At 44.4% G+C, this 15,167-nt stretch overlaps 1 protein-coding gene across 1 annotated transcript in view; it reads right to left on the reverse strand.

Annotated features, from left to right (window-relative positions):
* Window positions 1–1,721: 1,721 nt before the first annotated feature.
* LOC134071209 (poly(rC)-binding protein 3-like) overlaps window positions 1,722–15,167 on the reverse strand; it is a 20,165-nt gene continuing 6,719 nt past the window's right edge. The window contains exons 3-14 of the mRNA XM_062527832.1: window positions 9,313–9,482; window positions 9,129–9,152; window positions 8,976–9,008; window positions 8,653–8,769; window positions 7,977–8,108; window positions 7,448–7,576; window positions 6,004–6,153; window positions 5,522–5,563; window positions 4,622–4,700; window positions 3,616–3,668; window positions 2,696–2,865; window positions 1,722–1,967 (exon numbers count right to left, since the gene is read on the reverse strand). Coding sequence (XP_062383816.1) covers window positions 1,913–1,967; window positions 2,696–2,865; window positions 3,616–3,668; window positions 4,622–4,700; window positions 5,522–5,563; window positions 6,004–6,153; window positions 7,448–7,576; window positions 7,977–8,108; window positions 8,653–8,769; window positions 8,976–9,008; window positions 9,129–9,152; window positions 9,313–9,390 — 1,062 coding nt within the window. The 5' untranslated portion in view covers window positions 9,391–9,482 and the 3' untranslated portion in view covers window positions 1,722–1,912. The remainder of the gene's footprint in view (window positions 1,968–2,695; window positions 2,866–3,615; window positions 3,669–4,621; window positions 4,701–5,521; window positions 5,564–6,003; window positions 6,154–7,447; window positions 7,577–7,976; window positions 8,109–8,652; window positions 8,770–8,975; window positions 9,009–9,128; window positions 9,153–9,312; window positions 9,483–15,167) is intronic.

Here is a 15,167-nt window from a genome sequence, read left to right on the forward strand (position 1 = left end):
GAATTTGTCAATGCAATGTCATGTAAAACAATAAAATCTAGTCTATAGCTTTGATATAAACGACATTCCATAGAATACAAGTTCCAGTTAACATAGCTAAAGAATAAGACATACAACACAATTTTAAGTACAGCAACCAATTTGTAGCCATTTGTAAAACACCATCTTAATACACCAATTGTCTAACTGTGTTGATTCATTCTGTACTTTTAGGTTTATGTCCTGAAATATCAATTGTCCACAGCAATATGGCGTCACTATTACAAACACTAAATAATGAAGATTGCCTTTTGATCGTTCTTGAAAATTACATTCAAAGGCTAGTTCCATGCTTGTTTTGGACAAAAAAACAACCCTTCATTCTCAGTTATTTAAATTGACAACAGAGAGGATCATCCGAACACATTTTTATACAACTTCAGCTCCACCCATGTTGTCCAAGAGACATGTCACACAGATGAACATAAATAACATTGAGATGGCTTCAAATGTCAAGAGCGAAAATATGTCAAGTTGACATGTTCAACATCCTTTCCCTAAACCATTCCTTTTGAAATAAACCATGAATAAACATGAGAATGGCATAAAATAAAATAACATTCTGCAGGCTACCGCCTATCAGTCAAAGCATATTTAATAATAATAAAAAATGCCTTTTACAAGGAATGTGGTATATTTTTTTAAAACCATACAATGCTGTTGACACAAGGCTTTAAACAAAAGTGACAATTTAGTCAACTCCCTCCCACAACATTTCATCTCAAACTTGAGATAGCACGTCAAACTCACTGACCATGGCTCCAGCTATAGCATTCATAACTGCGTAAAGTGAACATATAGGAACAAAGAGTACATGGATGTGACTAGAGCTGAGGGTATCTGTGGCCCCCGGGCCCACTTGTTTTGCATTAGGAAGAGTATCGAGCACTGTCGCCATCAACTGAGTATAACCAAAGTCAGCCAGCGTCTCTGTATGTATGTGCAAATTAAATATACAGCAAGAAGCAAGTTATTGCATTTTTCAAAGTCAAGGAGGGAAACAGTTTCAGTCAGGGGGAAGAACAGGGATTTTTTTGTCTCTAATGGGAATTGTAGTCTTACATTGTTCATGAGACTATGGAAGGGGGGCATGACAAAGACTACAGCCCTCTAACTGTACCTCCTCCATGACAGACAAACAAATAAAACATACAATAAACAACATGCATTTACAGAGCACAGTTAATTGGTCTCCAGAAATGCAGTTGACCGCCGCATCAAGCGCACTGTACATAGCGACTGAATAAATAAGCACTCACGGGCCGACAGAAAGAAGAAAAGAAATAAGCTCAATTCCAAACGAAATGACTAAATATGCAGCATGCTCACACACTGGGCTAAACCTATACAGACAAAAAGAACAAAAAAACAAGTCAACTGTGACATTGGCTCACACAATAACCTACACAATGCATCCAGTGCATGCTCAACACCTGTTATAACCATTCAATGTACTTCATGCTGTATGTTTTGAGTATGTTACTGAGAATATAACCCACAGACACACATACAGCATCAGAGTGTGGAATGGTTATAGCAGGGGTTCTGTCAACATTCTGACAAGAAAACTATGTAGGTGTGTTATGGCTAGCATGTCACTAACGAGAATCAAACAAACAAACAAACAAACAAAACAAAAAAATCATTTTTATATCAACCAATGCTTTTTTTTGTCACTCACAGCCGTATAAACTTCCTGAGAATAAAGCTTCAGTTGGGGTTGATTGCTCAGGTCGTTATGGAGGCTGAGAAGGTCCAAAAAAGAGAAAAATGGGCGGAGGAAGGGAGTGGTTTGTTTTTCCAATAGTGCTGTATCGACGTGGGAGGGTCATCCGTCGCGGGCTTCGAGGGAGAGGGAGCAACGTCAGGGTCTTCAGGAAGTCGTCATGGAGGAGGGGTCAGTCCACATGGCCGCCACATCCCTGAACCTGCCAGAGGTGTCATTGGGAGGAGTGACAGCCATTAATTTGTGTCTCATTATATCATCAAAACCACAGGGCACTAAATTACAGCTTTCCAAGAAAAGCATGTCTGCTTTGTAACAGTCAAAGGAGTCAAAGGAATCCTTGCAGCTTATTTAGCATTTTTCATTAATAGGACAGGAGTGTCTCCTTGCTTCCATCTTCTCTGACATACAATATATTTATATATAATACTGTACAAGTGTACATACATGCAGTAAATAGATATATAGATAGATAGATAGATAGATAGATGGATAGATAGATAGATAGATAGATAGATAGATAGATAGATAGATAGATAGATAGATAGATAGATAGATAGATAGATAGATAGATAGATAGATAGATAGATACTTTATTGATCCCCAAGGGGAAATTCAAGTCTTTTCAATTCAATGTCTTTTTGCCTTGTTAACCAGATGTAAAATGGATGACCAGAGGTGTCTAACACTGCCTGTGCTGTTCATGTTTTATTGAGGTCATTACTATGCATCTGCTTTGCTTGCAGTTCAGACAACATCTTTAATTTAGACAGAAAATCATTTCATGACCCCTCGCATAATTCTGGTGACCCCCATGGAGGTCGCTCACCCCCCCCACCGTTTAAGAGCCAAAGGTCAAAGGGACTCTAGATTCGATTTGACCCGGAGGAGGCCCCCTGATTCTGGTGCGTGAGATAACTGTAGGCGTACCTGGCATTGATGAGATACTGGGCAAGGCTGATGTTGGCGGGGGTTCCAGTGATGGTGATCTGGCGCTCGGATGACCCTTCCATGGCGTTAGCAATTTTGATCTGTGCCCCAGACATCTGTCGGATCTCGTTGATTTTGGTTCCCTGGCGCCCGATTATGCAGCCTATTAGCTGGGAAGAAACAGAAGATGTATGATGCAATCCCTGTCCACCGATCACAGCGCATCCCTGCAGACCCTGCGACTCTAGTTCTAGAACTGACTGAGAAGTCATTCTTAAACCCAGAGGCAAACTTCAGGAGGGCCGGGTAATATATGTCTTTACGTGGCGTAGCTTACTTGTTTCTTGTTACTCCCACAGTATTCATCATTCACCGGCCTCCTCCCTTGTCAGGCTATGATTAACTCCCTCACCACACACATCTCTAATGATGCCATATATTACAGCATGGTCATCAACATCAAACCTCATGGGGGCGAGGTAGGATTTGCGGCATTTGTGCAGCTAAATTGTTTTCACAGTTCTGAATGATGCTCAGTTGGAGGCTAAAGGGCCTGGCAATGACGTGGCCCTGATCTGGCTAGGATCTGGGAGACCAGCGTTTGTGGTGAACATGTTTTCTTTGAACAGTTAAATTTAAACAATTTGGTGCTAACATTCCATTCTAACAGTAATTGTATGGTTGCATCTAGTTCCACTGTATGTTTGCGGAGAACTACCTCATCAGACTGTTTGCGATTGTTCGCAAACGTTCGCTGAAAACTCAAGGCTAACGGAAAACTGTTTGCAAACATACGCAAATACACCTACTGTATGTTTCGGATTTGAACGCACCTCAGAACCACAGACTGGACCAGATTTGGGTCTGGGTTGTGCTCATGTGTGATAACAATAAGATTGAGGAAGACACACTATACTCACATCATTGGGAATGGTGAGCTCATGAGTACTGGCCTGTGGACTGGCATCCACACCTGCAATGATAAAGGGATGGCAGGAGAGAGAGGGAGGAAGAGACAGGTAGAAAGAGAGATAGAGAGAGCGAGAGAGAGGGGGGACGGAAAGGGGGGTGACAGAGAGAAAGAAAGACAGAGAGATTTAGTGAAGGAGGACATAGAGGAAGGTTTATGAAAGTCAAACAGTGTGAGAGAGAGAGAGAGAGAGAGAAGAAGGGAAAGAAAGAAAGACAGAAATAGGGAGGGGGAAGTTGAGAGAATAGCAAGAAAAAGAGAGAGGGGGATACCAAGAGAAAGACAGAGAGAGAAATAGAGTGAGAGAGAAAGAGAGAGAGAGAGAGAGAGAGAGAGAGAGAGAGAGAGAGAGAGAGAGAGAGAGAGAGAGAGAGAGAGAAAGCAAGAAATAGAGGATACCTTAAAGACTGTTGGGTTTAGCAACAGATCAAGACGATAATGTCCTCTCAAGGTCCTTAAGAATATACAGTTATTTCTGTCAACTGCTGTTTGCGCTTTTTAGGCTGTAGTTCAAAGCATTCGTAATGCATGAAAGGATGCTGACAACTTCACATGAATATTTCAAGAATGGTCAGTACAGCACCCCCTTCTGGATGCTCTTCATATTACACCATACTCATTCTACAACCTGGGATTAGTCCAGAGATGCTGAGAAAAATGGACCCCTCTCTCGACTCACTGAAGACACCTTTCCCATGTTCATAAAGGAAGATCATGAATAAATGAATAAAAAAATTCAATAAACAAACAAAAAAATATATAACCTCAATAGCATTGACCAGGCTTGTGTTGAAAAAAGAGGGTCGAAGGAAAAAACAAGACGAAAAAAAGAGAGAGACAATGACAAACGGACAGACGTACAGACAAAAAAGAGAGAGAGAGTGGTGACTCTACGGGTGCTATGGTGAGAAGGAGCGTGTTTTTTTTTTTAAAGAGTGGGGAGCGTGGGTACGTACCAGGGAAAGCGGGGGTGGTCTGCCCGAGGGAGGTAAAGGGGGTTTGCTGCATAGCCAACTGGTGAAGCTTGGTCAACTGCTGAGGGGGGCAGGAGGAGGACAGTGAGACTAAGAGGTTATCATTAGAAACACAGGAGTCGCTCTGAGTAAGACGACCACAACTCCACCACAGAGAGAGAGAGAGAGAGAGAGAGAACGAGACAGAGAAAACGAGAGAGAGAGAGATTGAGAGAACGAGAGCGATAAAGAGAGAATGGCAGAAAGAAAGAGAGAAAGAAAGAAAGAAAGAAAGAAAGACAAAGAGAGAAAAGGAGAGACAGACAAAGGCAGAGAGAGAGCAAGAAAAAGAGAGGAGGGATAGAGTGAGGAGAAGTTGTGGAACGTTGTGGTGAAGGAGGAGAAAGCAAGAGCGACAGACAGACAGAGAAAGAGAGACAGAGAGAAAGAAAGACAAACAGACAGAGAAAAGAAAGAAGAGTCAAAACGCTAGAGGAAACTTTGGTAAAGACTTGGCCTGAACGGAGATATGAAGCCTACTGAGGCGCCAAGTGCTAAAGCTAGTGTTGGGTTAGGGGGAGGAGGGTCCGATTCGCTCTGCACCTCAATCCTCTATCATTGGCGAAACATCGAAGGCGTTTAAAGATTAATGATCAATTCGACCCAGTTCTATGCATGGGTGGGCAATCTTTCCTCACAGATCTCCCTCAAGCCATGTCCCGTCAAGTTCTGGAGGGCAGAGATCTAATTCGGCTCTGACAGACAAATTATCACATCTCAGAAATGCGCTATTAATATTATGATGAATATTAATACGGGAGGAAGTCCAAAAAGAAGAGGCATGCAGACGGCTGGTCATAGTCAAAGGCATCAGTGTGTGTGTCAGAGGAGGAGGAAACTCACGTCTGGGTGTGGAATGGCATACTGTCCCTGAATGGTGTAAGCCTGCTGATCCAGAGAAATGGAAGGATGCAGAGTGGAAGAGGGAGAGAGGGAAGAAAGAGAGAGAATAAAGCCAGTAGACAAAGAGAGAGAGATGTAGAGGGGAGGGGGAGATCAGACAGCATGTCAGTTGGCACTTGGAGACTGAAGAAGTAATACACCTTTGTGCATGAAGTATCTACATATTTTATTTTTTTGAGTGACAAACAATTATAGGTTCTGCAATTGTGTGAGTGAGTGTTTGTGTGAGTGTTTATGTGTGTGTGTGTGTGTGTGTGTGTGTGTGAGTGTGTATGCATGTGTGCATGTTTATCAAATTGTGTAAGGTGTGAACGCAAGTGTGAGTGCAAGTGTGTGCATGGTGTGTGTGTGTGTGTGTGTGTGTACTGTATATGTGTGTGTGTCTGCCTGCACATGTGTAGTAGTGTGTCTGTGGTACTCACAGGCAGTGGCTGGTGCTGAAGCAGCAGGCTGAGGTTGGCTGTGGACGAGGCAGCCAGAGGGTCGGCCGCCCTCACCTGGCCGCCGGTGAAGATGACGGGGGCAGCGGCAGGCTTGGGCCGGTAGGGGATAGTGGCACCTTTGGGGGGGGACTTAGAGAGGCGCGGACAGGAGCAAACCCAAGGAGGGGGAGGGACACGGAGCCGGAGAGAGCGAGGGAGGAGAGGAGAGAGAGAGGGGGTGAAGAGATGGAGAGAGAGAGAGAGAGAGAGAGAAGGGCAAAAGGCAGACACAGTATTAATTGATAGGTCCATGTCAGAGAGAGGGACTTGATAAACTGAGGGGATGGAGGGACCAAAAGAGAAAGAGAGAGAGAGAGAAAGAGCAAAGAAAAGCTGTGGATCTGGTTCCATCTGTATCTGGGCAATCAGATGTTAACACTGGTGAAAGGATAACACAATGGTTCCCTTTAAGTTTTACTTTGTGGTGCATAGCCCTTGTTGCAGTGTAACTGTGCCTTTAGATTTACCTTTACATGAATTCATTTATTAATAAGTCTTAGACGTGTCAATCATATTACAAGGGCCATTGTGCCCAGAGCAACTCGGGGTTAACGGCACAACAGTGGACGCTGGGTATTGAACCCACAACCTTTAGGCTACTTAGCCACAGTGCTACCACTGCCCCATTTAGATGCTGTATGTATGGCACATTACGCATTGGTAAGCACTGGCACTTTGATACTGTGTCATTACATAAAACCAGGGTCAGGGTTAGAGTCAGGAGAAGGGGCAGGTTTGGGCTCATGTAGGTGCATAGTATCAAAGTGCTGCTATAGATTGAGAGATAATGTGTTGACATGAACTGCATTGAGTGTACTGTAGATACAAAGTAACAAGGACTATTATGTCATACAATATCAAAACTAAAATGTAACATTTAATAAAGAATTGTCTTCATCCCACCCCCACATATTTAGACAATTTTCAGCATGTTATGAAATGGATTCTTAATAAAAATCCTACAAATAATGCATGTTGCATTTAATGTGCATTTGCTATTAGAGAGACATACAGTATGCATTAAAAAGAGGGAACATCTGTTCAAAGAACTGCAAGGCTAAAGAGTGTCCTTACTGATACTGAAAGTACATCCTTTTCAACAAGCTTGTCTGAAACTGCCGGTCAATTTGAGAAGATCAAGTCTCTATGGGCTCTTCTATGTGATTACTGCTATTAACCACTAGCACTTGAGATGTCTTCCATTAGGACCATAGATAGACGTTCACACACACACACACACACACACACACACACACACACACACACACACACACACACACACACACACACACACACACACACACACACACACACACACACACACACACACACACACACACACACACACACACACACACACACACACACACACACAGCCCAATACCTCCAGCATCACCACGCAGATCTGCTTGACACACTGGATGATGGCCTCTGGCGTGCCCGAGATGGTGACTGCTCTCTCTGTGGAGTTGGGCAGCATGTCCCCCGCCACCTGCACCTGGGCTCCCGTGGACTGGGGAGAGAACACCAGCAAACGTGAGCTACAGCCACACACGGAGCTTCAAGTTGAACTTTATTACACCCAGGCTACACAGGGGGCAATCATGGGTGTGTTCAAATTCGCAACCATAGGTGAACATTTGTGAAGGTTTGCAAACAGTTTTCTGTTCGCCGTGAACTCTCCATGAACCTCTTCTTTTATTGATGACAAAAACTACATGGTGTATCTTCTAAATCTGCAGGGTGTTGCTTTCCGTTCAAATAGAAAATCCACACTTTCTAGAAGCCTGAAGGCATACCATGCTGAGCCTGTCTACCTGAGAACAATAAAGCCTTATAGACTACTATTGTTTGATACCTGTTAACACACACACACACACACACACACACACACACACCCACACACCCCTTACCTCTCTCATCTCCTTAATCTTGGAGCCCCCTTTCCCGATGAGGGAACCGCACTGGCTGGCCGGGACCACTAGGCGCAGGGTGACAGGTGGTTTGCTGGTGGCAGGGCTGTTGCTCATGGAGTTGATGATGTCCTGAGGGACGACACAAAATGGAACATTCCAGATCACCAGCTCCTCCATAATGCTCAGAACAGTTGCATGACACAGCATTCTTGGCTCTTTGCTCAACTCAGAACAGACTTAAAAAATGGGGCAATTAACTTCTTCATGGCATGCCTCCATAACAAAAATAGCGAATGTTCTACTTAGAGACAGGTTCTTCATCTTAGCACAAAAAAGACAAAGCATCATTCTCAAAACTATCAGCTATAGTGAAACCAACTTTTTCAAGCCAATGCTATTTCACAAAGCAGTTATAAAAAGGCTCTTACAGTACAATGAAATCAAACAATTAGCACACATCATTTACTGTAGCTGAATGCTTTTTTTTATAGACAGACGGTCAAATAAAAGTTCATTTAAATATAATCCCTTTACAATAATTAGATATGCTTGTTTTAAATATACAATTAATGGAAACTCTCTGTCTCTGCCTCACTCATTCATTTTGCAATTTACTGGGACACCTCAGCGGCCATTTCCCCTTATGTGAAATAAAGCAACTGCATAAAGGTACCTCTTCAAACTTGTAGGCGATCATGGCAAAGGCCTTAAAGATGGCATCAGTGGGGCCGGTGATGGTCACTATCCTCTCTGGGCAGTTCCCTTCTGAAATGTTGATGCGGGCTCCACTCTACACAAGAACCATAGGAATGCAGGCTGTTATTCAACTCAGTTCAATTCAACTCTGTTCAATTCAACTCAATTCAACTCTGGTCAATGAGCTTTAAGCACATGTTTAAACACACACAATACAGTTTTTAAGCATGCAAAAAATAGCCTGTTGACCATATTATCACACTGATAAAGTAAGTATGACACAGTGCAGGCTGGTCTTACCTCCTCACGCATTTTCTTGACTGTTTCTCCTTTCTGGAGAGAGAAAATCAGCAGAGTGACTGGACTGTTCAATCATTCAAATCTTAGGTTCTTGGTAAACTATATGTACTGTAATATGTAAATAAGTTACATTCTACAAAAGCTGTCATTTACCTTTCCAATGATGCTACCAACCTCCTGCAAAATATCAAGCAGATGAACAAATCGATTACAAAATACTCTCATTACATGGGTCAGATCAGCATGCATACATTGTTCCATTTAACTATGATTTGTCTTTAATTTTGTCAATAAACAAACAAACAAACAAACAAACAAACAACAAACTTGTGCTTACCTTGCCATGCATGAGGAGCCGGATGGTGAGGGTGACATTCAGCCCGCCTTCGGACTGGACTTTGGCAGGTTCCATCATGGGGTCGGTTGAGAAGGGCTGGGTGTGGTCACGTGAAGAGGGATCCGATAGGGCCAGAGAGTGAGTGATGGGAAGGACAGCCAACCAGTCACCTGCAACGAACAAGATTGACAGGCCAACGTTAAGGTGATATATAATAAACACATCTACATTTGCATTGTATGCTGCTTTGCCCATATACACAATGTCTTACAAGTGCTATTGTGCCTCTTATGAAATGGATAGAGTACACCATTTTAGGAACTTACACATCTCAAAGCATCATCTCCCATTTTATACCAGACTGAACCACAAGGGGGAGTAGTCTAATCATACTACCCAATTGGATCATGACGACATGGATGTATGGATGTTTGCTTTGAGAGGAGATATGGAAATACGCATTTTTTCATGTAAGAGTATTAAGCCTGCGATAATACCATCTTAGTAAATCTGTGAGGCCTAGTGAATGAGCCGGTGAGTATTTCATGTAGCACTGAGATATGGATAAAACAACAATGATGTGTCCTCATTGTTTACAACAACACAGACTGTAAAGAGTTGCATCTGATAGAGACGCAATGTCAACAACCTCAAACCATGGCCGCCATGGCTATCTCTATTGTTCTTCAAAGCCATCCATCTTGGTTAGTTCACACAAGTCTGCCAGAGCCCACAACCCCCACGTTTTTTTGGGACTGGTGTTGCCCCACAAAAATGCTCCTTCACAAACAATCATAAACACCCATCCATCACCGCCATCATCAGTCACTGCTACTGCAGCTCCCAGAGCAGTCTGGACTTCAATGGTGTCCGGTAAGAAGGCGCGGAGAGGGCAGGGGAGAGTGGATAGAGATGGGGATCGGCACTGTTGTTGCCAGCTGTCCTCCTCCAATCTCTCAGAGGATGCTGGGATTACATAAAGCCCTAATCCGGGGTTAAGACCATCCAGAGGTTGGAGGGCAACGTAGCCAGCGCCGAGAAATAATCCACAAAACAAGCAGCCCCAGATGACTACTGTGGGTCCAGCCAGAGAGAGAGAGAGAGGGGAGAGAGAGAGAGAGAGAGAGAGAGAGAGAGAGAGAGAGAGAGAGAGCGAGCATGATGAAGAAATCAAAGCCGCTGCATTACAGCACTGTTGCCCCGGGGCTGAGGGCGGTATTATGGGATGGGATGGCGTCCATCTAGAGGACTGCTTTCTTGCACTGTAGCCGAGTGGCCTTAGTGTTAATGCTGGTGAAAATGGCTGCCACAAAAGAGGAAAATAAGGATGAAATGGAGGGAAAATGTACCGTTTCCGGTGAAATTTTTCTATGTTAAAACATCCCATCCTATTTTAAACATTCATCCCATCTTAAACATTGCAGACATGTTTAGCTAATGTGTATTTCTGAATGTGTGTGTGTGTGTGTGTGTGTGTGTGTGTAGAGCAAGGGAGGGGGGTGCATATTCCAACGTCTCTGCACAAACAAAATGGCCTCATGTTTGAACAAACGCCAGCTTCCAGGCATGGCCTACTCAAAGACTGCTTCCTCGTCCTATCCTCCCCGCTTCTCTCTCTCCCCCTTCCTCCTCTCTGCCTCTTCTTCTCTCTCCCTCCCTCATTATCTACCTTCCCTTATTCCTCTGTCTTAACAGGACAGGAGATGTTAACTGTCTCCTTGTCGTTTACCGACATAGACACACACACACACACACACACACACACACACACACACACACATTTACCATTGTGCTAATTGAGCTGCAAGAGCACAGCCTCGCTCTCTCTCTCTCTCTCTCTCTCTCTCTCTCTCATTCTCTCTATGTGTGTAGTGCGCACACCATCACTGCTAGTGAGCGAGTGCCGCTTCTCACGGAGGTGACATCTGATGGGGAAAGTGGGTCAAGCCTTCTGCTAAAGAGCTTCTGCCCCCTTCCTCTGTGGCGGCTATCGAATTAAGCACGCTTCGCGCTCGACTGAGCACCGCTCCGCAAAAACGCTCCCTTTTTTTCCTCCCTCCCTTCTCTTTCTCCAGCCCCCACGCTCTCGCTCGCACTCCTAACCCCCCCCCCCCCTTTCAACTCTGCTGCTCTGCACTGCAGACTGCGCAGCGATGTTAAAGGGAAGAGGAAGAAAGAGACAGAGAGAGGAGAGAGAGAAAGAGAGAGAGAGAGAGAGAGAGAAAGAGAGAGAGAGCGCAAAGGAGCTCTTTTCTTCTCTCTTCCTCGCTGTGATTCAGTTTTAATACTTCAGGCCTGCGGTATGCAGAGCCTCTGACAATGAGCAATGGGGCGGCCCTTTCAGAGCCAGCCAAGTGCACGGAGATCCACGGAGCAAAAAGTCAATACTAACAACCCCTCGTAACAAAACAAGTGCAGCGAGAGAGGGAGAGAGCCTGAGGACTTCTCTGAGGGCCTCGTCAGTTCTGCTGTAGGCCTTGACCCTGTCAGGCAAGGCAGTGTACAGGTGACTGTCTGACAACTGATCTGTCAAAGAGCATTCCCGTTACATAAAACCTGACACTAGGCTATGACTTATTCAAATCCCATTGACTGAGTCTAGGGTTATACCGGTTTGGTTGTTGAGTTGGTTCACTTCAACACTTGATTGGAAGCACCTTTGTGCAATAAATAAGAAGAGCACCTAAACATAATAAACTTATGTGGACTTATGAGGACACATGGCAGCAACAACATTTATTTTGTGATCCAAAGGTCAGAGTGTTGGTGTCCAAATCTAATCCTGAATAAAATAAAAAAGCATAAATGTAAAAATGCAATCCTTAATCAAAGCAGATTGCAATTCTATAGTATCAGAGCAGCCAAAATACCAGAGGCCAGCAAGATTTAAACTAACGTCTGCTCAAACAATTGGAACTATGTGACTTCGTTGATAGCTAACCGGAGCAAGAAAACTTCTACCTCTAATCGTCGACTGCAATAACCTCTTGGGTTCCAGGAATTGCTGAAGGGTTCCAGGGTGTTAAAAAGCGATGGTTTTATAGTGCCACGACTGATGGCTCTCTCAGGTGTAATGCACTAAAGGTGGCAATTCTGGCACCCTGTTTGACCTTGCTCTGCCCGACTTGAAACGCGTTGGTGACAGGTGAATGGATAGCCACAGACGACTACTGCGGGTCCGGAGCAGATGTGGACCAGATTTGGGCCGGATCGAGGTCGGATCTGGTGTCTGGATGTGCAAACACTCAGCTCATGCAAAGCCTCTTACAACACTCCGGTCGGGACAGGCTCTAATGCTGAAGAAGGATTTGCTTCCACTGGATCTCTCATCCCGACCTTAAGATCAAAACTGCATGAGAGATAAAGACAAAAATACCCACATTGAAGGCAAGCAGTCAAGGTCCCACAAGACCCATAAGCATGCTGCATCAAATCACTGCCAATGCTGTTTACTTTTATTTGTGTGGCAGCACAAATTCTTTAATGTTGGCATCCACCCACTTTTGGGAAACACTAATCTGGTATTCTATTTCTTGCAGCTGTGAGATGCAACCTTTTTTCCATAAAGCAAGCCAAATGAACTGATGCACGTTATGTTGATGTGACAAAATGTATATTGCCCTAGGCACATTTAGAAAATGGAAACCTCCAGTAGGCCACTCAATAACATCATGACTGCAATGAGATTACACAACCACTGCGATCACCTGATAATACCATCTCCTCTCATACATGCAGTTGGGGAAAACAGTGATCATAATCCGACCTCTCAAACCTGTGTACACACGTGACACACTCTGACCACCAAGTCAACTTTGACTACTTTTCCCTCGGTTATCGTAAATAAATAATGACGATGGTCTCCCCCTCCCCCTCCCCCATCCAGGCAGCAAAACAAGTTGCAGAAGTTTTTCGGTGGTTAATCACTCTCCCGGGCGCTGGGGCGTTTAATCAATATCTCTCACCACAGGACGTCATGGCAAAAAAAAAATGTTGCATCCACAAGACAGAGACAAAGTCTTCTCCCTACTGTACGCTTGATCTTCATTTGGTGGTCCCCATGGACTCTTGGCACCAAAAAGACAGACTTAAAGAGAAGATTTAGCGCAGCAAGGTGGAAGGGAAGTATTAGGCTGTCACAGGGTTAGGTTGAAGGTTATGGATATGTGGGGATGCAGGAGTACATTGTAGGTTCTCTCTGGAGACTACAGCACGCGTTCTATTCATTCCTGTCAGCCCTGAACCAGATTATTGCCGATGATCGAGACGAATTATGTCACAGTGATGATAATTGCAGTAATGACTACGGAGGTTACCCTGTTTTACGTTGGTAATAGATACTGAATGTATTGCATTCTGTGTGGTCATTATATCCCAACCAATCGCCCAGGGGTTTCATATCAAAAATGATGTTCTGACGCAATCCACTCACTTTATCACAAAAAAATTGTAACGAAAGCTCACCAAAAACTTTGCGGCGAGAATAATTACCCAGTTCATTTTCGAACTGCGTCGTTATTTCTCCCGGACAATGGCATATGGCACAGTCGTAATTAAGACAACAATGAATTGGGCCCCTGCTGCAAGCCTATGTATGTTTCTCGTGAGAATGGAGGCATGCTTCTGCCTTTTGTGTTTGCTCACTGAGATACCACGGCTTAGGATCTCGCCTCTCTCAATTACAGTCAAAACCACCACGTAGAAACACACATACATTCGCATGGAGTCGTTAGAACGTGCGGCATGAATTAATAATGGACCACCATGATCGCGTACACGTCATTAATACAGCATTACATCATTAACGCAAAAGACGAATAAAAATGATGACCAGTGTCAATCTCTTCTGTCCATTCGACTTTGTCCGAGACCACACATTTCGCGACAAAAATCAAAGCCTCAATGGCTCCTAACTGGTCAACGTCTAGTGAAAGGACCCATGTTAAGACACAAATGAAACAAACTCTATTTAACACTATTTACGCATTGTGATATGACAGATTGTTTATATATTTATTTTCAAAAATGACCACTAGACAGAGAGGCATAAGAAGGCAAAAGCATTAGTTTTGAAAGAGGCTTTACCTTTGTGCTGCGCCACACAGATGGCCTCCACTTTCGACGTTTGCGAAAAGATTAAAGATAGAAAAAACGTGCACTACACGGCAGAAGGAAAATTATTTTTTTCCCTCGCGTTTCGCCCAGCTTAGATCGAACGCTGACATCTGATTGGTCCGCTGACAGCGACGCGTGGGCGTGCGGTGGGATCACGTGACCTCTGGCGAACGACAAAATGGTGAAAAAAAAATCGAAGCTCGGATTCGGTGCAATTTTTCGGGGTGCGATTCAACACCGCTGCCAATGCTGCCACTTTGTGTTGTGGTGAAAGAGGGTCAATTGGTGAGGGGTGCCCGGGCTCTAGGGGGACCCCCCCCCCCCCTTCTCCCTGGGGATCATGGGAGCTGCCCACTGAGGCACACCAGCATCCGAGCGCACCCATTGGGTGATGCGTCATCGCGGCTACCTCTGCCCTCGGGCCCAAGGGTGAGATCTCGCATCAGAACACCTCTCTTACCCCTGTTAGGCTCCGAGGGGGCAGAGCAACCATCAGCCTCCATGGACAGCCATTTTCAGAACAGCAAATACACACAACACACAATACACACACACACACACACACACACAAACACACACACACACACACACACTTACAGACAGGCCAAATACACACATACATGGAGACATATACAACCACATGTACTCCATTGTCGTCGTCGTCCCCCCCCCAGACACACACACACACACACACACACACACATACACGCTCACACACATTTGAAAATACAGCTTCTGGC

This window comes from Sardina pilchardus, chromosome 23 (genome assembly GCF_963854185.1).
Source record: "Sardina pilchardus chromosome 23, fSarPil1.1, whole genome shotgun sequence".
NCBI lineage: Eukaryota > Metazoa > Chordata > Actinopteri > Clupeiformes > Clupeidae > Sardina > Sardina pilchardus.